General features: G+C 41.9%; 1 protein-coding gene across 1 annotated transcript in view; it reads right to left on the bottom strand.

The window, feature by feature from the left end:
- adgrb3 (adhesion G protein-coupled receptor B3) overlaps positions 1-24,534 on the bottom strand; it is a 223,785-nt gene that overhangs the window by 120,582 nt on the left and 78,669 nt on the right. The window contains exons 3-7 of the mRNA XM_080781955.1: positions 16,033-16,143; positions 13,195-13,356; positions 8,082-8,246; positions 6,273-6,437; positions 1,048-1,212 (exon numbers count right to left, since the gene is read on the bottom strand). Of these exons, the coding sequence (XP_080638081.1) occupies positions 1,048-1,212; positions 6,273-6,437; positions 8,082-8,246; positions 13,195-13,356; positions 16,033-16,143 (768 nt within the window). The remainder of the gene's footprint in view (positions 1-1,047; positions 1,213-6,272; positions 6,438-8,081; positions 8,247-13,194; positions 13,357-16,032; positions 16,144-24,534) is intronic.

Genomic DNA, 24,534 nt, shown 5'->3' with positions numbered 1-24,534 from the left:
AGCTTTGTTCATCGATTACTGTACATATACTGTATATGTTTAGGTTCCCAACCTGGGGTCCAGGGACCCCCAAAGGGGTCGTATAGATAGAGGGGGCGCTCAGAGGGGTCCCCAGGACATATTTTATGGTGCCTAATATACCAGAACGTGTAATAATTAATGTTTTAATTTCACTATTATTTCATTTAAATAATGAGATGGCTAATATTATGTAAATATATAGGCCTCACTCTCTTCAATGTCATTCTGCCAGTATGCAGTACTCTACAGTACAGTACAGTTATGGCATGAATTAATAAATATATGATCTCTGAGACTTCCATCAGAAATAGGGATCCTCAACCTGATGTATACATCTGGTTGGTCCTTGACACACAGAGAGAGAGAGAGAGAGAGAGATAATTCAAATTCAAATTCCTTCAAGGTTATACCTGGACATGCAGTGGTGTAAGTAACCAAGTAAATTTACTCAAGTACTGTAAGCCAGTGCTTCCCAAACCTTTTCATGTCAAGGACCCCCACATTTACACTAATTATCCCGTGGACCCCCATTTGAAAAGACATGCCAGGGACCACCCCCAATAAGAGAAGATTTTTACGGCTCTAGCATGTGATTCTCAACCCGTTGAATTTCAAGGACCCCCCCAGTTTGACATGGATTATTCTACGGACCCCCCCATTTAATGGCATTTCGATCTCTGGGACCCCAATCTATATTGTAAAATCAATGTTTTTTTTTAACTCTGAGAGTGTACAAATGGAATGCTCCATTTGGTTCCAAACTATAATTTAGCTGCAGGGTCCCCCCAGCTGGAACTCCACATTGGGAACCAATTAGATTTGAATACATGTTAATACATTTGAAAACCTGTGAAATGGGACATTCTGCATAATGTATTTTGAAGCCATTACTTTCATACTTTTACTTAAGTAAAGTTTTGAATACCTGGACTTTTACTTGTAACAGAGCTATTTCTAAATTGCAGCATTTATACTTAAGTATAACAAACGTGAGTACTTTTCCCCACTACTGTATTTGTACTGTACCTGGACAGCGCTGGTCGCTGCACTTGCGGACCTCTTCCCCCGTGCCGTCGCACGTGTGCCCGCCCCCCGCCGCCCCCTGGCACACCCGGGAGCGCTTCTGCCACCCGCCGTCGCACGTCTTAGAACACCCGCTCCAAGGACCCCACGGGTTCCACTGGCCATTGGCTGAGGGAGAGAGGAGAGGATAACGTTATATTATAACACGGGTTCCACTGGCCGTTGGCTGTGGGAGACAGAATAATGTTATATAACACGGGTTCCACTGGCCGTTGGCTGAGGGAGAGAGGAGAGGAGAACGTTATATAACACACAGGTTCCACTGGCCGTTGGCTGAGGGAGAGAGGAGAGGATAACGTTATATAACATGGGTTCCACTGGCCGTTGGCTGAGGGAGAGAGGAGAGGAGAACGTTATATAACACACAGGTTCCACTGGCCGTTGGCTGAGGGAGAGAGGAGAGGATAACGTTATATAACATGGGTTCCACTGGCCGTTGGCTGAGGGAGAGAGGAGAGGAGAACGTTATATAACACACAGGTTCCACTGGCCGTTGGCTGAGGGAGAGAGGAGAGGATAACGTTATATAACATGGGTTCCACTGGCCGTTGGCTGAGGGAGAGAGGAGAGGAGAACGTTATATAACACGGGTTCCACTGGCCGTTGGCTGTGGGACAGAGGAGAGGATAACGTTATATAACACAGGGTTCCACTGGCCGTTGGCTGAGGGAGAGAGAAGAGGAGAATGTTGTAGTCGAGTTTAACTATAAGTGGGGGGGGGGGGGATTGTGCTACAGTATAGTAGCAGGGTAGCACCCCTATTTCTTTCTGAAATTACTTTTCTGGGGTCGAGTCCGAGTCGAGACCGACGGCAGGCGAGGCCGAGTCGAGACCAGATTTCTTTCTCATTTGATACATTTGGTACAGAAAACACTGCGAGAGTTGCACTCCGTTACTTACACAGCGGTGGCCGAATGGTTTGCGGAGCGGTCTTGATATCGGAAGGTCGCTAGTTCGTATCCCCGGACCGGCACGTTAAAATTACCACTGCTGAAGTGCCCTTGAGCAAGGCATTGAACCCCTACCATGAAATGTTCTATGAGCATGGCCTGGCTGTAAACAAGTTCTTGAGCTTAGTCCAGTTACCCTGGGTAACTTTCTTTCTGACTCAAGACAGCGGACTCGAGTACTACAACACTTGAGAAGAGCCCCTTCATTCATAGTTAACACACACACACACACACACACACACACACACACACACATCCTCTGGGGCGGGCGTCAGCCTCAGCGCACTTCATCCATAACCAATGGAGGTCAGTGAAGATGACTCATCACCACCAGGGCTATCTCTTTTTGCTCCACCGAGCCTTTCAATTTCAATGAATGTGATTTAACCTATGAGATACCATGACATCTTCACCATTTATGTCTGCCCTTGGGACGCAGTCAGCAATTATCTCCAGTGTGGTGCAAAAGATATGTGATAATCAGCTCATTTTTCATGGTCTGTATAAATGGGTATAGATTTCTTGACATGCTGATGGGGGCGCTGTAAAAGCGTGCTTTTTGACAGAGATTTTGTCTTTTTCCCCCCCTTTTTTTAATAAGAATACCCAATCAAGAATGTATCGCTTTTCATGACTAGGCCACTCTGTGAGTGGTAATTATTTTCGGCGCACGTTGCCAGTATACTATAACACGTTTATGCTGAAGTTTCCAAACAAAATAGGGAAAAAAATAGAAGGATGTTTTATGTCCTTTTAATGAACCCTGTGAAATTGTGCATTATAAAAAAAAAAAAACCCAGATGCTCCCCTTTAGCAGTGTAGTAAATCACATGCCCTTGTCTGAAAGGAAAGGTACTATAGCCTGTAAGCTCCAACTACGTTCCTCTCTGGCTGTGACCTCCGTTTACCCTTCGTTCATTTGCACAGGGCAATTCCACGTCCTACAGCTAACCTCTGTCAGTAGCCAATGGTTCCAGATAGAAGACAGGCAGAAACACAGGTGCAGTACTTAGTTCAGACTAGTCATTGGTCCGACAAACGACAACCTACCTCAAACCCTAACCTAACCATAACCTCAAGCACGGGAGCAGCATGCGGGACGCATCGAATTTGAAGTCGTTGGGGCAAACGGTTCCCGAGTTACGTGGATTGCACACAGACAGAGACTTGGCATTTATAGATAAATGCCATTTACAGTACACAACATGATATAACATTATGTAGTGATAGCAGCCAGTCGTTGTCTGTCTGTCAGTCAACGTCTGGGTCTCGTCTTGGTACGATTGATGCACGACTACTACTGCACAACCATTAATATGCCCTTGTCGTATCTGATGGAACCACATTTCATTAATATAGCATACCGTAAATAACTGTTTTAAACTAAACGTGTAAACCTGAGTGAGAGAGGCAACAAGACATGACAGACGCATAGGCACCAATTCACCGCTTGCATTCTATGGTAAATAGCTATAGGCCTATACTTTGATCTATAGCTTGTTGATGGCAGCATCTAGCCAGAGGTTGTTCTTCCTGTGACCACACCTAGTAACTTTGACCATTTGGTCTGAGTGTCAAACGACTGTCTGTTTGTGTATTCGGCTTCTTTATAAACTGTCAACTGTCTGTATGTGAGTTAGTCTTCGGAAGCCGCGAGGCTGAAGGATGCGTGGGGCTCACGGCCCATGGCTGTGATGCTGTTTTGTGCAAATAAATGGAACTCCGGAACCTTCATTCATTTGCCTGTCTGCCTTCGACCTCATTCTCAGTATTTTAGTCTAATAATAATAATAATCTTTATTGTCCCGAAGGATATTTGTCTTCACAATCTGTTCAACACCCACATCAAAAACAACACAGAGCACATTACACCAAGACAATACAAAAAAAAATGAGGTCCCCACTGTGTACAGAACCATCCTATCGGCGGGGCAGTTTGTTTAATGCCGCGATGGCTGAGGGGACAAAGCTCCTACTAAAACGGACCTTTTTCCATGGCAAGGTTCTGTATCTTTGTCCAGATGGCATGAGGTTAAAGAAGCGATACAGAGGATGATCATCAGCGTCATTTGATATCGAAAGTGCTAGCCGTGTGATATTATATATATTGTTCATAATAAGTCAAGTCTTTAAGTGTTTATGGGCTATACGTACATAGGGAGAGAAAGCAGTCTCTCCCCTCTTTATAGTTCATTTACTTCACCCTCATTCATTCAGTCCTTGTTAACAGTCTGTAACCGTTTCCATCCATTAAATTGGAACATATTGGAACCGTACAGTGTGTGGAATATTCCAACATTATCCAGGAGGACACTTTATCGCATTTCCTGATGGGTTTATCACTTCACGTAACGTACGTGTATATTCAGTCTGGCAGTTCTGACAGGGCACCTTGCAGATAATGGAAATGAAAACAAAAAAACTATTCATTCCTATTACTATTATTACCTCACCTCGTATCAACTACAGCAGGTGAATATCTAACAGCACGTCCGTCCCGTTGTAAAATGTGTGTTATTGTCAAACAAATCGAGAAAATCTTTGCTAGAAAGGTATTTTTTTGTCTGCACAGACAGACGGTGTATTAGTGAGACACAAACAGGGCTAGCGCGCTCTACATAGATTGTGCATTCCGTTCACACACACACATTCAAACACCGATGGCGGAGAAAGCCATGCATGCAAGGCACCAACCTGCACATCGGGAGCAATTATGGTTCAGCGTCTTTGCTCAAGGACACTTCGACACTGAAATAAAACGTCTGGGTTTCCGAGGCTACTTCGACTCTTAACTCTGGGGGAGCCTGGGATCGAACTGGGAACCTTTCCGGGCCACTCTACCTGTGAGCCACTAACGCCATCCAGAAACATACATTACCAATTCATGATGAACTATGATTGATGTCTGAGTGAAGAGTTGAATGAGAGATGACTTGTGATGAAGCAGCGGTAATAGATTACTTGACATGATCTCCATTACTGTATGTACAGTATGTAACAATAGGCTTTCACTAATTGAGTGCAGTGTGTGGTGCATTATAGACGGTTGCAGTACTTAGTTTAGACCGTCTTTGGTTTAGACTAGTCATTGGTTAGACCAGTCATTAGTCCTACAACTACAACCTATCTCAAACCCTCACCCTAACCTAAACCTAACCTCCCCACGGGGCAGCACACCTAAACCTAACCTTAACCCATGTCTAACCAATGACTATAGTCTAAACTAGTACGCCATTATGGACACTTAAGTTATAGAGCCCAGATCAAAGGTCACTGGTCCCATCTGCCACGCGTTACACGAGCATGTAATGAGCATACACATCAGATGATTTTGATCTTGTCCATAAATATTAATTTGTGATTAAAATTAATGCAATGCATTTTCTATAATCCCAGCGAGACCTCAACGGCAGGCTGACCATGCAGTAAAAGTACACACTTAACCCTCGTACTACAGCTATGAGAGAGAGAGAGAGAGAGAGAGAGAGAGAGAGAGAGAGAGGTTAGCTGTTTCTTTAATAATTATAAAGTGCAAAGCAAATAAATTCCAAATGCATTACTGTACAGTAAGCTGACATCTTTGTGCCTGTCGTCACACGTCTGCGACAGGCAACAGACAGCTTGGGAACACTAACCCCGAATTATACCAATGGTTTATTGCAGTATAACTAAAAGGATTCCCCAAATCCCATGAATTGATAGAACACGGTGTTTAAATCATTCTCGATTGTCTGCGCAGCTATTTGGTGTAAAGACGAGGAAGGCTTAGAGGTCGGTGGGCGGGAGGGATCGTGATGATTTGGGACCGTCCCGCTCGGCGTTGTTTGTCTGATGTTTGGAATCAGTGGTGTAAAGTATCTAAGTACAATTACTCTTAAGTACCAGCTATTTCTTTACCGGAGTATTTGCCATTTTCTGTACTTCTACTCCACTACATCTCAGAGGCGAGAATGTTGTACCTTTTACTCTACTACAATTAATTAAAATCTACGCAACACATGAAGATCTGCTATTTTCAAAAGATGTTTTTTAATACATTTTATACATTTGAAAACTTGAAATAGGACACTCTAATGAGTACTCTCTACTTTTGGTACATTTTGAAACATTGCAGTATTGATACTTTTACTTAAGTAAAACATGCTAGTACATTTTCCCACCACTTTTTACAATTAAAGAGGATGATTGTACACTACAGTAGGTGGCTCTTTTTTTTACCTGTACAGTCAGGATTATAGCACTCCCTGCTTTCTGCCCAGTGACCGCGACACTCGGATCCCCCGTGGGCGGCCGCCGAACACTGGCGGCTCCGCTGCTGCGTGCCGTTGGCACAGGTCACCGAGCAATCACTCCAAGAGCTCCACTCCTGCCACTGTCCGTCCACTGAGGCGCCCAACCAGAACCAGGCAGAACCCCGGCCAGCGGGTACCCAGGGGGGAGGGAGAGAAAAGAGGACAGGGGGAGGGGTTCAGAGCCTTGTTTTTTCTTTTATAGCCACAGTGTTGATTTCGTCGGCTATGGCGCAAAATGTCCGTCGACTAGCTTTTTTCCCGCGGACGAAAACGGCGACGCAATAATGCCACCTTTGTAGATCGTCTATTTTTGGGCCAAGTGTGAAATGAGTCGTTACAACCGACACCAAAATACATTTTTGTTGATAAAAATCTAATTTTATGATATTTGGTCGACTGAAACATTTCAGATGACTGAAATGTGACTAAAACTGAATGGTATTTTATTCAAAAGACTTTGACTAAAACTAAAAATCAAAATGTGCTGTCAAAATCAACACTGTTTAGCTACAGACACGATCAAAAATCCCTGAAATACAGAACCCCCTCATCAACTCCCCAGCCCTCCTCTGAGACACAGAGTAGAGGAAAACTGTGTCATATTATAATGAGCATATAGTGAGGAATAATTAATGATTATACGAAGATATGTTGAAAATGGGTGAAGTCGACCAAATAATCGATTCATAATTGATCACTACATTATTATTTTTAAATATAAAAAAACATGTTTCTCGATTATTTGATTGATTGATTTGAAAAAGTTATCGATAGAATAATTCTAAAGAGAATAATTGATAGATGCAGCCCTACTTGGATGAACAAGAATGCGTCTTAAGTCGGTTTATAGCTTTCCAGGGCAAGAAGTAACCTGCTATTGAAAATCAGTCAAAGATTACATAAATTATGCATTGGATTGGATGCAATTATGCATCAATTTAACCACAAAACCGGAGTCCCGCAGGGGCTGAACGTGTCGTGTTGTGAGCTTAAAGATCTGCTATTTTCAGCATGCAACCAAATGTAAAATCAGCCATTACGGTAGGGTTAGAACGACTAAATCAATTGTAGATTATTTTAGTCGACAAAAATCGTACAATATTTAGTCAACTACAACATTTCAGATGAATATTACAACGACTTCAAAACACTGCTAGGGTGCTGTGTAAAAACAAACACAAACAAACATAATTTATTATATTCATAATTACTATTTACTGTGGAAGATATTTGTTTATTCATTGGAGGGGGGGGTGCACTGGGGGTCCTGTGATTAGATTGATCTCAGTGTGTCATGTAACCGTAGCGTAGCAAAACTAACATTCGGAGTGGAAAAACTCATCACTAATCTGCTTACCATGCATGGGTGATTGCGGTTAAGTGATTTCTGCTTCACAATCACATTATTGACTAAAGACCTTATTGTTCAAACCATATGATTATCATCACATATTGATTTACGTATGGCATGATCAAGCTCTCTCAGTCATTTTGGTCATTTTACTCGCCGAAACAATGCACATTACTACTGCTCCAACAATATTGCGGCCACAATGAAGTTACTGCAAATCTCTCTGAAATATGCTTGTTTTTTTACAATGTTCCCCTGCAGAGGACGCTGGGGTTCAAGTGTATTAAAGTGATTAACGGTTATTTTTGAGGCAAAACTAAAATATTTAAATAATTTGACTCGAGGCCAGAAACCCGATCCAGGTCACATCCGCTGGGTTCGTACCTGGGCAAAGGGCAATGTTGCACAGCTTGCTCTGAGTCTCGGGTCCGTCGCAGGCCCTGCCGCCGTGCTGCGGAGGCGCACACATCCTGGTCCTCGTGCGGTGGCCTCGACCGCACGTAAACGAGCACAGGCTCCAGGGCGACCACTCCTCCCACACGCCGTGTACTGTGGGACACGGGGACAGGGAGTTAGGGGCCTTAATCGATGCCTATTACCAAGGAAAATTCAATATCTGGTTAGATAAAATAGCACCAAAGCAAACAGAGTAGACACACAAATAGACACACACAATTAGTTGCAAAGCTAAGATAAAACATTTAGCTATAGGTTAGACACACACGTCAGCCACAGATTAAAACGGAGCGTGGTCCACACACCACATACACACACGCACACACACACACACACACACACACACACACACACACACACACAGCTGTAATCATGTAATCATGTCTGGCCTTGCATTTAGACGGTGGTTGAACCACCTTGGTTCTCTAACTCTCAGTTTGGTATGCATTATAGTACACAGCCCCCCCCATAACTCTCTGAGAGTGTACAAATGGAACCAAAATGGTCCATTTGGTTCCATTTGTACACTCTCAGAATTACAGACCGTTAAAAGGATCCATTTGATTCCATCCCTAACCATCACGATCAATCATTTAACTCGACAGTGACTCCTCGCCTCGGAAAGCGCTCTCCGATAAAGTCTTTGAGGACCTCAAAGACGTTTTGAGCACCGATGTGCTTTAGATCATACGACCGCTTTTCCGTTTGCAACACGACGTAAAAATCAAATTATGACTCAATTTCAATTTACAAGCCAATACGACAAAGGGACGACATGCTGGACTTGATGAAGCCATGTGGGGACCCCATGCAGTAAAAACTTATAGGTCTCTGTATTGAAATGGGTAAATTGCTCTAATGTCATATTTGTGTGTGTGCAGTGTGTGTGTGTGTGTGTGTGTGTGTGTGTGTGTGTGTGTGTGTGTGTGCATGCAGTGTGTGCAGTGCAGTGCGTGCGTGCGCGGTGTGTTCTGTCTGATAGTCAGTCACCAGCGAAAAAAACATGCCACTCATGATTGCGCCTCAAGTAGGTAGCAAACAGAGGGAGGTTTCAGAAATAGACGCTGCAGTTTATATGTTTCCATTCTGCAATCAGAACCACTCCATAATTCCCTAGGTTCTTACTGTGTAGTGCTCCTCTATTCTTTGATGCCGCACTAAAGAGCAGACACTGACGTCAGTCCACCGTTGTGTTTGTTCTCTTGTTTGTTGCTTGGCTTCTCAGAATTCCTTTCAGCTATACGGTTTTGACTTGAGTGTAGTTCACCCAGTCAAAATAAATTAACTTTTTACATAGAATTGAGTCTCAATTCTATTTGAAGCAAGAATATCACAATGTCAATCTTGTGAAGTATTGTGATTTATCGTCTTGTACATTATGTAAACATGTACTGTAACGATATCTCCGATTGCTATTTGCTCAGATGAAAACGTATAATGTCACCACCAGTAGAAAACAAAACAGAAAAACAAAAAAACAAAAACACATTGTTTGCTTATAACTCTTAAATTCAGAGCGATTCCATATTTGAGAAGCTCCTACAAAAGCTCTCTTCAAACACTGAAATGAAAGCAAGGTCGCCCTTGGTCTGTCACGGGCTCAGACATCACTCGGATACTTAAAGTGCATTCGGAATCCTTCGTAGGTTCACAGAAGCTCCACTAAAGTGGCACTTATCAGACAGCGCGTCCTAATCAGATCTAACTCTGACCGCGGCCGCGCCACCCCAGCCAGAGATGATTCAATGATTGCTACTCTGCGCAATAAAGTCACTGTCATCACAAAGGGAAAAATAAATCATGATTCTGACAATGGTCTCTTCTCTTTTGCCCTAGAAATGATATTATATGAGAAGCGGCATGAAGCGGCACGCGCTCATTTCTTCTGCAGATTGTTTCATTACTTCCTTTCTCTTTTTCTTTTGGTGTGTGAAACATTTCCCCAGATAGAGGGATTTTAATTAGATTGTTGTCAAAAAACCAAACAGGCATTTTTCAAAGAAATCTAGTCCCTGAAGACTCTCTCTCCAACGGCTATGGAGAAACTATCATCATTTAATGTAGAAGATATGTTTTTTCCCATCATTGACTTTTAAGTTTTAACTTTAAATTATTAAGCATGATGTTAAATCCAGTCCTTGACATCGTTTCATTGTTAAAGCCTTGAAACCACAACCCTTTTTCCTGTGCGTCTGTAAATGAAGACAGTATGTGCTCGGGTTAGGTATTCATGGAATTGTGATTGCAAGAAGTATCCCAAGAAATCAAGAGCGTTAAACTTTGCAAAATGTCTCCTGCAGCTTTGAGCTTTGAGCATCAACCAGATAATAAGCTTAACACAAAGAAAAGCCGGTCTGAATGTCCTACGGTTCCCAGCGCCAATGAAACGGAGAACACATTGTTCTAGTGAGTCTAATACTATTTGGGTTACTGTATTAGATGCAATACAATTGTCGTTAATGCGCATAACTTAACCCATTCTGAACGGGAACCCGTTTTGGTGTTCGCATCATGTCGTGCTTTAGCTATTGAAAAATAGCAGATCTACAAGCTCATAGCGCGCCACCGAGTGGCGCGCTACGAGCTTGTAGGTCTGCTATTTTTGAAAAATCGAAGAACGACTGACATTTTTAGAATCTGATCTCAGGTCAGAATGGGTTAATCAGACCAGTGTGTGTCCAGTGGAAACCTCGTATGAATCTGATCTCAGGTCAGAATGGGTTATGGGCTTTTCATACTTGTGCGCGGTGGTGGTGTCAGGCACCGGAAACAAGCACGCAAGCTCTCGACAAAGTACGTTGCACGGCAACAACGCGTTGTGAGCATCTAGATCGGCTATACTTTCGATGCGCGACACCATCCGTCACGCCACTAAGTATGAATTCAGCTTTTGAGCTAATGTCGGCTGCATGCAGACTTCAGCTGTATGATGCTACTGTATAGTGAGTATAAGGGGGGATAATGAATGTACTAAAGTGACGGATGCATAGTGTATACCCCTCCAGAATAACCACACCAGACACCATTTAATCATAGCTGTATAGCCTGCAGGGCACTCAGTGCATTTACAGATGATTCTAACTGATGATGGCTGCATGGTGAGAATGTGTTCCTGTTTGCGTCGGGGGGTAATAATGAAAACCCCCTGATCTAATTCCGACTCCCCCGTTTGGACACATTGCTCTGTGGCAGTCAATCTACAGCTCCTTTTTAGTGCCTTCTCGTCGACAATGTTAAATTAATCTGTTTGTCAATAGCAGGAAAAAAAGCCCATTGTTTTACCGGCTCACACACTGTCAGGTGAGACTGACTCAATTAGCCATGGCAACCAAGGAGGCGCTGTGCGGATGCTAAGTGGATATGTTAATGTTTGTACACAATTTAAGAAAAGAGAATTAAAAGTCTGCCCATAAAATTGTTACTTTCAACCGTGTCAGGCAATAGAATTTTATACAATAGGATTGCATTTTCATCACTTATTTTGGCGGAGCGTAGTTTTAGTTCCGTCTTTTATTTTGGCGGAGCGTATAGTTCCGTCTTTTTCTCAGCAGAGAAATCATAATGATTTGAACGAGGGACTTTATTGGACCACGTCTGAAATGCTTTAGCGTCATGGCGTCGTTTATTCGGGTTTTCATATTTTTTATTAAATGTGAAGCAAGCTTCTACAGCACATAATTAGACGAAACAACATGTTTGCAGGCCTTTAGATGTACATATCAGGGGGAAAGCATTAATTTGGACAGTTCTGCAACGTCTTGCTCGCAATTACTCTTCATTTGCATGAATGAATATACCTGGAATGTGGCTGCAGTGCAGCTTCGTTTTTTTCTTTTTTCTTGAGGAATGGGGTCTTGTACTGTACATACATACTGTACACGCACACGGCGTGGTTCTTGAGCTAAATATTAATGAGTGGAGAAATGAGGGGAAATTCTGATCTATATTTGCGATGGCTTGTTACCTTTTTTCTCTTTTACTGTCTAAGCACGGCAAAGTGCTGACCCTTTTCGAAATTGCCAAGCACCCCCCACACCCTTAACCCAAACCCCCCGCCCCATTTGCTCAAACTATAATGTCAGAGTGCCATTTGCAAGACTTTTGATCAGCCACAGTCTCTAGTCTCTAGTTTGGGGCGTGTAATTTCTTTATACTGTTTAGGTGAAAACTTTCCGACATGTTTCCAGAACATAGCAGATCTACAAGCTCGCCACACAAGGCCTCCCAAGTTGCAAGCTTGTTAACCGGCTATTTCTGAAAATTCTTTCATGAATCCATGTACAGTAGGAGCTTTGACATTCCGAAACAAAACGGCGCATATAAAATATATACACACAAAATATAGGAAATGCATCAGTTGCGCGTCACCCGACATAGCTAATGGCTGCTTGTTTACGACGGCACCAGATTCAGTAGAAAGGCTGCAATCAGCAGTGAGATATGATTACAGTATGTGAGGAATGTTGATATTCCGACTAGCTCAGGGATGTCCAACAACAGCTGACTGCAGGCTCTCTGGACACGATAGCGATGACTCATACCCTAACACGTGCCAGCATGGCTTGAGCAAGACATGATGCCTCGCGGCAAAAAAGTTTAAGAAATGCTATAAAAAAAATGCCTTAAAATGGTTGACCTTCACGAGCCCAAAGTATACGGTGCTAGCTCAGCGTCTTCCGCTCGCTATGAAGCCCCCCCCCCCCACCCCCCCCCTCACACGCATGCAGAACCACATATATGTGACATGAAACCATCTAAAATGCTGATGAAATGACGTATAGTTATGTGAAATTGAACAAACGCAAAAGTGACTATGACATGACATTCACTGAAAGAAACGTAAAACGTCGGAAAGTGAGGCATGTGCAAAATCTGAATAAAATAAATTGTTAAGAGTGGTGGTGGTGGGGGGGGGGGGGGGGGGGGCGGCATTGAAAAGGTAATCAAAGCACAAACAATACATTCCTGTTCATAAAAGAAACGAAAAAGAGAGAAAGAAAACATTAACATTCATGAAGAATCTTTGCGGCTATAACACTACCTGGACAAGGGGCAGTGTTATTGCAAACCCTTGATTCTCTTAAAGGGCCACTGCAGTGCGTTCCGTACGGCGTGATACACGTTCTGGTTCGCACCTGCGACCCCGAACCGCACGTTACGGAGCACGAGCTCCACTGGGACCACTCCGCTGGACCTGATTCACCTGTGTGGGAGAAGAGGGGCGACACTCGTTAAAGGCAGCAACATGGTCCCTGTGACAGCTAGCCCCCCTAGGGGGCATGGGGGGGGGGGGGGGAGGGGAGGGGAGGTAGGGGGCAGTGCAGGGCAGGCCTGGTCAGGGTAGAGTCGGACAGGAAACATAAGAATTGTTAGAGGGGGTAAGGGGGGAGGGGGCGGGGGGAGTAGAGGAAAGTAAAGGTCTATTCATACTCCAGTTCGTCACCTCATCATCTAAAACTGCAGTATGAATAGGTCTTTACTGTGTGGGACAAGCTGTTTCACCTTCATGTGATCTCTGATGAATGCTTAATTAATTAATGACAAAACGGATTGATTGGATTTTGGACGTGGCAATTAAAGTGGCCCCACTGGCGTGCAATCGAAGGGACACTCTGTTTGTGGATACTTTGCTCTCCGCGAGGGGACAATTGGTCCGGGCATTTAATCAAAGATCACAGAAAAAAGGTTTTGTCGTGGGTTAAAAAAGAATGAACAGTAGGCAGAGAGGTTATACGTTATACATCTCACTGCTTCATTTCATTAAAAAAAAATATATATATAATTCAAGCATCAAAAACTAATTCATGTATTTAAATAAGTAAGAAAATATATATACGATCACCATAAGTAAATAAAACTTTGGAAGAATAATGGTGACATGCAAAAAAAAGACATTTGGTAAAAGATAAAATGGATTTTGAATGGGTGTTAGTTCACAGCGTGTTGGGAGGTATATGCTTTGTATCCCTGCAGCAACCAAAGAGGTCCACTGCGTTCTATAGGAGATGAATCTTTAGAATTTCAAACAATCACATATGTTCTCCCAGCGGTGAGGGGAAAGTGAACGAAAGGTTATGTGATTTTATTCAGCAGATCACCTTTTATAACAGCGATTGGAAGGCGGCCCAAAGCTTAGATACCGTAGTATACTGCATCTTATGTACAACGGTTCAGGGAACATAATATCTAGTGTTTGCGATTCAATATCCTTTCCAGTTTAGTGATATAACTTTGGAAAGGTTCCGTGTATTACGTTCCATATGCTGACATAGCCTGCAGTATTTGAAGTCTGAAGAATGTTATGTGGGGCACTTATTTCATACTGAATTAAAAAAAAACGACAACGTATGTCATTAATAATGTACTGTATACTCTACGTACTTTTCTTGGGGAAGTTTAAAAATTGAACAATAGGTTGAGCCTGTTTAGTCGCAGTCGCAAAGCAGAGAAATGCTGAATAAAGACGTACGTTGTGGCGAGGCAGTGGCGGTGGAGCGGGGGTGGGGGGGGGGTGGGGATTTCCAAAGCTATGATGGTCTGATTGAACAAAAGAATAAACTATTCTTGTGACAATGGCGGGCAATCAAATTTCCAGACAATGTCGTCACCGAATAAATCATGTTTGATTACAGTTACGGTAATTCTATTTAGCTATTTTGGAGGCCTATTTATGCGTTACAGAAGTAATTTTATGCAGAATTGAATGTTCTTCCACGCATTTTCAATTCCAGCTCTGAATACATCTATGCCATTATTGGCGATCGTCCAAATCACGTAAGGATTGTTGGGGCTTCAGACTGTATGGTATCAAGGACATATATTCAACCAAACACGAGGCTGAAACCCTGCACTGAGTTTTTGCTGATAAGAAATAAACTGAAAGGTGGATCAATTGGTTAAATGAGGCAGTACGGGGAGAATGGAGAACAGAAAGGCACAGCGATGAGACTCTGTTAACGGGGGGAGATAACATACCTGCAGCTCGTATCGATGGAGGAGATGACGTTAGGATGTTAGTACGGGGGTGATTCGCAAATTAAAATGATGATGATGGAAAAGGGGTGTTTCAAACCATCGACAGTGATGTAAATGGAACAACACATAAGGAAAGGACTTCCCAAAATAGAAAGAAAAGAAAGAAAGCCAAAAAAATAAGAAAAGATCTTCATAGCAGCTAAATATAAACCAACCCACCCCCAAATGGATAACTCTATATAAAATAAAACTAAGCTTAAATAATATAAGTGAAGTGTTGCTTCAGCAGTATTTGTTAATCCATTATCACAGTACAATTTAGATTTTATTATAAATGCTAAAGTGTAATGTTGTAAGACTCAGCATGACTTTACATTAATTTTAATTTACACTACATTTATTATAGATGTTGCACTAGACTAAGCATCATATGTTCCATTTATCACTAAGGGCAGCATCTATCAATTCATATTTGGCTGAAGGAGTGGGATTTTCGCTGAAAGACATACAATTTCTCCCACCTTGGAGGAAATGATTAACTACATCATAGGGCCAAAGTTTTTTTCTCTCTTTTTTTTATTTTATTTTAACCTCCCATTTAATTAATGTTCTGTGAATATATGAGTAACACACTTGCCAACTCACTATGTTTTAACGGTAAAACAAACAGACCCACAAAATCCAATTATACTCCTTATTATGAGTAAATACTATAATAACGTCTCGTGTATAATATAGCGTGTAATATAGAGTGGGAGAAAAATGATAATAAATAATGCAAAAACATTGTCACTTAAAAAAAGTGCAGTACAAGAGAGAGCATGCAATAAGTGACTCAGATGAAAGATTACGTTTAGTTGATAATAAAAGGAAAAAACAAAAACATAATTAACTATTGTATTACCAGTTTGTGCCATAAATTTAGCAGACTCGGCTTGCTCCTGCAGGGCCTTTGTGTCATGAACTGATCTTGGGCGCTGACTTTTTACTGTATGTTCTCCCATCATTCCATATTCTAGGGGGGGGACACAATAAGAAAGCTAGGTCTTAAAACAGAGATCTGCTGAGAACAAAACCTTATTATTATTGTTATTATTATTACAGATTACAAGAATATATATATGTGCAAAGCAAACTCTGCAATGCAAGGCGTTGAAACAAAGACCACACCAGGTACTGTATATGTATATATACCGGTACTGTATATCTATCTATGAATATTATAGCTTGTCATTTTTACTTTAAGTCAAAAGAACAATGCAGCGAATTTATTATAAGGGTGAGTTGGAAGTATTAATCGAGCTTGAAAGCACAGCGTAGACACATACGGTATAGCAAAACATGCAAATAAACTCTCGTCCGTTTTTTAAAACCTATTCGACCGGATTCCCACGGGCTCTATACTACATAGGCCCCCCTCCTGTTTCCTTTATCTTCGTTGAAAATAGCCGATCGACAAGCTCACAACGTGTCACGTGCGTGATGCATTGCCAGCGTGTAGATTGGCTATTTTCTCAAGTGGGTTCTCCTCAAGCGTCTAAATGCACTAGCCTACTTCGTCCTAGACCACCTAAAACCCCTCCCAGATCTCCCTCCTCCTCCACCCCCCCCCCCCCCCCCCAAGAAAAGAAAACGACAAAATAAAATGAAAGTAAAAAAAATAAAAAAAATGTGCAAGCCATCGTAAAGCCACAGAGAAGAAGGGGTTCATGGACATAGCATGCTATTGATCCACAGCTTCCTATACGTACACTTCCTGTGATCTTTTAGTGTTGTTGTGGTGTTGCTGGTGTTAAGTAGACTGTACTATTGTAATTCTGTGTTATTAGTCTGTTAGTTCTATTATTCGTCTTTGGTTGACATAGTCCACCACATTGAGCCTTTTGAGAGAAAATAAAGACACATTAGATACATATGTATTCGGAGCTGTAATTGATATTATGTTATTTTTGTTGCCAATTAAACAACAAAGAGACTGGGGTATACATTATCTATAATTACTGTGCCAATTCTACACTAAGAGAAAGCCCATGCCAGCAAACATTAAAAAAAAAGAAAAAACCTTGACTTGAAATGCACACAGCAAAAAAAGCACTATAACTGGTTAATAATTATGTCCTATACCTGATCTGCCGTAGTTTGTAATGTCAGTGACGCGTACAGCGACCTCTTGTCTTTCTTAAGAAGCTGATGCTGAACTGTTTCTTTTGCAGCAACGTTTTGTTTTGTTTTTATGGTGCATTATCCGAATGAGATGCCTGTCCTTTTGAAAAGGCAGGCAATGCAGAGGATGCACTGACAACAGATCCACACACGGCGTGTTAGTACATTATAGACGACATTACAATTATGCATCAACCACTGGGTCGAGCAGTCGGAATGCTTACAATACATCGTCCAGTTTGATGTAGCTTGTTACCTATGCATAATTTATATAGTTATTATAGCCATACACCATTGGTTCTCAACCTGTGGGTCGAGACCCCCAGGTGGGTACCATTGATTGATTTTTATTTTTTTAACACCTCATAAAAATAAAAAAAGACCATTACTGCATCAAATGTAATCAACAAACTACTGTAATAACTGGTCAAACATTGGCCAAATTGTCAAATAATGCGAGGCATTGTGAGCTTGTAGAATGTATATCTGCTATTTTCACAATATTTATCTGTGGAACTGGAGTCACACGAAATGTAATGCCCCAACTCCTACATTCTAAGTGCGTATCAGCGTGGTGGGGGGGGGGGGAGGGTCACCAGTTCAAATAGGATTATATTGGGGGGTCCCCAGTTCAAATATGACTATTTTGAGGGGCCTGAACAGGTTGAGAACCACTGCCATACACAAATAGCACAAAATTAATCTACACATTCTGTTTTTTTTATTCCAATCATTCCGATCAAAGCTTGGGATTTAGCAGTTCATTATAGTTTGACTTGATTACAGATACAGTGACTGTTGCTGTCCGGTCCACACATCAAGTGGTTGATAATAAAAATACAGATAACATCAACAAAACAACAATCTCCCCATTTCTAATTTACCTTAATTCCCTCAGAGTCTAATTAGATTCAAACAACAGTGTTTGTGGTTTAGCGAACGTTATTATAATATATAGTATCTAAGAATAGACAAACACGGCAGGTGGAAACGAGCAGCACAACCATGCTTTAACCCATATATTATGCTTTAGCTGTTGAAAAATAGCAGATCCACAAGCTCATAGCGCGCCACCGAGTGGCGCGCTACGAGCTTGTAGGTCTGCTATTTTTGTAATATATCGAAGAACGACTGACATAGAAACATAGCTTTTTCAGAAAACTGTCAGGATGTATAGAAGACATTTTTAGAATCTGATCTCAGGTCAGAATGCTTTAATCCTCGGTCAGATTTTATGACCCATGATTGCACGAGACTGGCCTCGGAAAGGAACAACATTTCAAAGCCTTTTTAAAAGTGATCTGATCGAGCGCACATACAGGTTTGTCCAAATTAAGCCGCATGCTGGAAGACACTATAGGGCGATAAGACAAATGGCCAACCACAGAGCCGACATGTGCAGTGAAATATAAGCGCAGCCACAACAGATACCATGTCTACATTACAGTGTTGCATTTCATGCTCTGTGCCGCCGTTACTTGCATCATGAATCAAATTATCTTTGTGATTATTCCTGATATGACAGAATCAAAGGAGGCTGTCTGGTTCAGTCAGCCTGATCCCATGGCAATTTGCCAGAAATCCTACAAATATCACTGCATCCTGCTTTCATCAGGCGTTTTGCGAGTATACGAGCAGCCACATCCATTGAACAAAGCCTCTTTTCAGGCTGTATAGGTCCCACAAGAAATGATATCTGCACTTCCAAAAGTACTCCCTTTGGAAGTGCAGATATTCAAGCTTTTCTTTGAGTTGCTTTTCAATGACCAAGAGTGGAAACGTGTGCAAGGTTTTTTCTAGCAATTAATTGCATAGCCTAAGTTCTTTTAGATAATTGCCCCAAAAGAAACATTGATAATATTTAAAATCCAAGCACTCAAAAATGATGACCATGACAGGGTTTTTTTATGAGAAGTTGACAAGTTTACAGACATTCTGTTAGCGTATGCATACTCCACAGGCTGAAGTGTATTGCTTCTTAAAGCCCTTTAACAAACGCTGAGGAAGGCCATACAGGTCGAAACGCGTACGTTTTCATTCTCGGAGGTAAATAAAATCATGTAAAAGGACATGCAATGAGTGCTGGCATTTTCTTCACCTCAAGTTTACAGACATTCTGTTAGCGTATATATTCTCCACAGGCTGAAGTGTGCTCTCTTGTCGGCACCAAAACGATTTAAATCATTGTCATGTTTTCTGACTGTGAACCTGGTAGTATACGGAGACTCACCTTGAGTTCAGCAATGGTTTAATTTTTCATTTAAAGACTGACTAAAGGAGCTGCTCCAAAGGTTGTAGATCAGATCTTTTCAGAAATGTACAAATATACTCCATATAATGCATCAGTTTTCAGTACATTTAGATGACGAAGAGAATATTTTGTTGAGTGTGATAACATAAGTAATGATTATAGACATCTTGCCTGTATCACATACTACTGTATATAACGCTATATCGACAAACCAATTGGCATATTGTATATGACGATTCATTCATGATGAATCGTGGCATAATTTGTTACCCGCATGAACCCTAGCATCCATATTCTGGGCATGTCATATATTGCTTGAACATTTGGCGAAAACGGACAAACATTGGCCTAAAATAGCCAATCTATTAATCAATAGCCGATCTATTAACCCATTCTGACCGGGAACCCATTTTGGTGTCGGCATCATGTTATGCTTTAGCTATTGAAAAATAGCAGATCTACAAGCTCATAGCGCGCCACCGAGTGGCGCGCTACGAGCTTGTAGGTCTGCTATTTTTTGAAAAATCGAAGAACGACTGACATTTTTAGAATCTGATCTCGGGTCAGAATGGGTTAATCAGACCTGTGTGTGTCCAGTGGAAACCTCGTATGAATCTGATCTCAGGTCAGAATGGGTTAATCAATAGCCGATCTATCAATCAAGCTCTCAACGTGTCGCAAGGCAGCGTTTGGTGAGTTTGTAGATCTGCTATTTTCAACTAAGCATGTTTCGTGTAGAGAACAGTGGTTTTCAACCAAGTTTTCAATCAAGGCCCACTATTTAATCAGGATTTGAGCCACGGACCACCATTTGATGAGATTTAGCCTCTCGGATCCAAAACTAAAGAATATTTGTTGTCTTTGAATAAGATTTTGTCCACAATGCCATGCTGTATTGATGTGGTACCATATTATAACAGGCAAATAATTAGTCTACATTCTCTAATTGTGTAGACTTCTTGTACGTAAATTAGGTAATGCAGATGTTTAACAATAATTTAACTCTTGGGAGTGTAAAATGAACACCAAATGGACTCCGTTAAAGCCGATTCATACTCCTATTTTACTTTTATTCGGCTCTGTAGAGCCTACAATGTGACGTCATTTAAGGTTCGGGGGGGAGGGGGGGGGGGGGTACCGTCCTAAAGTCGGCTCTTCGGTGCTACTGAAAATTTCTGACGAGCCGAAATCATTTCGGCACTACAGCGCCGAAACAGCGGTAAAATAGGAGTATGAATCGGCCCTAAGGGTGGTTTAATTTGACACTCTCAAGAGTTAATGATCTATTTCTATAGGGTCCATTTGGTTACCAACTTTCCATAATTTAGCTGAGGACCACCTGGAACCCCTTCAAGAACCACTGGTGGTCCCTGCCCGGACCACTGGTAGAGGAGAAAAGAATCAGGAGGGGTCCAACCAAGTAGACCCGGGGATCCCGGGCAGCAAAGTATAATCTATAGCTTATATAGTCACTAAATGTTTGACATTAATTATGGCAACTCGGAGAGCTCTGGATGGTGTTAGTGTAATTATAAAGGCAGTCACATGTACAGTAAGCCTGGGTTGTTCCTTCCCAGCAGCTTGTCATGACTGATACAACACAGCATGGCAACAAAAGAAGAGAAGGTCAAAATCTAATGATAGCATACATAGCATAACGCCACAAAGACACCGTCAATGTCAAAGAATTATTAAACACTATTTATGGACTTCACATCTTCGGGGCGGATATACTGTACCATTCAACTATTCATATCTCGGGGGGGAAACAATATCCGTTGCTATGACAGAAACAAATGACTGTACTTTTCATGATCAATCAGTTCTTACATGTAATGGAACGATTACGCTTTTCATTTGAATCATTTCCAGAGCACTGTGACATCGTGTCCTAATGTCGTACACAAGAAAAGGCGGCAGTGCAAAGGAAAAAGCGGCGTGATATAAAAGTACTGTACTGCAGGATAAGCACAATGCGCTTTAATTGGAGTGCTGCGTCTTTGTGAGAAGAGTATGTAGTTGAGGCAGGCTGACATGGTGAAATGTTTCCATGATGATGATTGTATGAATGAAAGGTTATTTTTTGGTTATTTGAGTACCGGCCCTGGCTGACAAGGGTACGGTTCTTAACCCATTCTGACCTGAGATCAGATTCTAAAAATGTCTTCTACATCCTGACTGTTTTCTTGAAAAAGCAGTTTTTCTATGTCAGTCGTTCTCAAACACTTTCATGTCACTTTTCCCGATTCTTCAAAAAATAGCAGACCTACAAGCTCGTAGCACGCCACTCGGTGGCGCGCTATGAGCTTGTAGATCTGCTATTTTTCAATAGCTAAAGCATTACATAATGCAACACCAAAAGGGGTTCCCGCCCAAAATGTGTTAATTGTGAGTTAGGGCAGGCATCAGGACATTCAGACTGGGACACTATTGAATGATTGGATAAAACACGCACCTGTGTATAAAGGCTAATGGATGAGATGGAGAATTCTTTCTTTGGTGTGATGGACAAAATCCACTCAAAAAATCAGAAATCGGATAGACAAATAGAGGGAGATGGCAATGTGATGGATGCACTCAAAACTAAACTGTGTTCTTTCATGTTCTTTTATTTGTTTCCGGGTAAAACGGTGAATCAAATTATATTGAAGATTTGCCTGCATGTGTACACTGAATATTTGACGACGTCAATCCGCCATGTCACTTAAATGCAAAATCATCAATCGACGTCACCTTAGGAAGACATTCATTCATGTTCAGCTTGACTTTACTGTCCACATCATTCTTGCACGCTTGCCACAAAGCACCTGAAGGTGAAGCTCAATGGCGTGCGGTGTGCAGCGACGCATGCCCTAGCTGGCCTAAAGACAACGCTGTGAGCTAGCGTCTCCGGCTGAAGCATTGGTTCAATTTCAATGTACTTGAGATAGTTCAGAATGTACTGTATACTTTAGTAAAAGTACAAAGGTATTGCTATCAAAATGTACTTAAAGTACAATTTTTTCTATCAAATGTATAAAATGTAGGCTATTCAAAATGCTTTTGGAAATGGAGCTCACAATGTGTTGCATCGCAAGTCGCAACGCATTGTGAGCTTGTAGATTGGCTATTGTATTGGCGAAATGTATATTATACCGGTAGGGCATAATACTATAATAATGTGAATCTGATCTAATCTAAATTAGATGAGTATTGTTTGAATATTTTTCGTTTTATATTTATGATTGTGTGATTGCATGTTAATAGCTGCCCAGCGCCCAGTACTTGGCAGGAGTACAATGGGAAGGACATCAATGGATTGTCAATGAACAGACAGTGAATAGGCTACTGGAATAGAATATTCAGATTGCAGCTGGGACAAGGCTTGGGGATAGCTCTTGTCTTTATGCCAGTGGCTCTCAAAGTGAGTCCAGGGACCCCAAGGGGTCCTTGAGGGGGTTCCAGGGGGCTCCCAGCCAAATGAGGAACAGTTTAATGTCACTGTTATTTTGCCGGCTATAGAAGTTAGCCTGAATGAGGCTAATGTACAATGACTATATTCAGATCGTAAGGTTCACTCTGTTATCTCCCCACCTGTAATAGTAGCCGGGGAGCCACATGCCCAAAAGCTCAAGGAATAGAGATTAACCTGTGATATTGTCATGACATACTTTTTATTTTTGTTTTTTGACTTTTTCTATTCACTTGGCCATTAAGATCCACAGAATGAGAGGTCTGCTCTGCCCGGAAACATCGCAAAAACAAGTTATGGCCATTTTTGTATACCACACCAATGACACCATAGACAACCAATATAAGACAACATTTCATCATACTTTAAGTAGCATGTGACATGTCGGACTAGGGGGTTTTGACGATTCTGAATCCATTACAAGCATTCGTTTTGCACGAAAAACTAATTCGGCCATACCCCCTAATTTGACACGTCACATGCTACATTTTTGCCTTATATATACAGTAGGTTGTCTATGGTGTGGTATACAAAAATGACCATACATTTTTTTCGTGATGTTTCCGGCAGAGTAGACTTCTCATTCTGTGGACCTTAACGACCAAAAACACTCATGACATCACAGGTCCTCTCAAATTGTCGGTGACTGGGCTCTCCGGCCATAGAGAGAATTCAGTACTGGATATAATCTATAAGCGAAAAACAAATCCTCTCGTATACGGAGGTCCTTGGCATTGGCAGAACATGTTGTCAAACGGGGGGGGTCCCTGTCCTAATACATATCAATTTGACATGAAGGCATTTGAGAACCATTTATCATTGTTGTTGTTGCCAGTGAGGCAGAAACCCTGGTCTAAATCTACACGTAACATTTCTATCAGCTTGTCGTGACGTGTCATCAGCGTGTGTCATTGTTTAGCTGAGCTCCACAACATTTCCCTTTTAAAATCCTCTGCGTCAGGTTCTGGTTTTGTGTCCTTGTTGGCCCCCCGTCACACTATTCTCCCATTAGAAGGCTTTGTACATATCTATTCTGTTTTACTAACCTAATGCCTAATAGAGCCCCACAGTCTGACAGAACAGAAAACAGAGGTTATTGAGCAAATAAAAGGCAAATTAACTCCCCGCGGGCGGGCGCCGGGCGGTGCGTCACGCATGACGCAACGCACCCGCCATCATCGCCAGGCAGCACCCATGATCCCTCTCTCTCTCTCTCTCTGCGTACAAGACAGTGAAGTTTAAACACTGCCAGTGATCACACGCTGCCCCCAGGGGACTGCCACCGTGGACGTTTCATCTCCAGGTCCATCTCTATACCACGGACACATTCCATGTGCAATTTTATTGGGAGGCAGTAAAAAGAAAAAAGGCCTGCCCCCACATATAGCCACTGACTGACGTGTGTAACCTTGCATGAAATGAGCCCTTTACTCAGAGGGGCCCCTATGAGTAGCTTCTATCAGGGGTGATTCACTTCCTGGCCTCCATGCATGCCTGCCTGACTGACTGTCTGTCTGTCAGCGATGTAACCCTTAATGAGC

The sequence above is a fragment of the Protomyctophum bolini genome (assembly GCF_963924005.1).
Source record: "Protomyctophum bolini genome assembly, chromosome: 14".
Classification (NCBI taxonomy): domain Eukaryota; kingdom Metazoa; phylum Chordata; class Actinopteri; order Myctophiformes; family Myctophidae; genus Protomyctophum; species Protomyctophum bolini.
The sequence above is the reverse complement of the archived record's forward strand: the minus strand, read 5'-3'. Positions and strand labels throughout refer to the sequence as shown.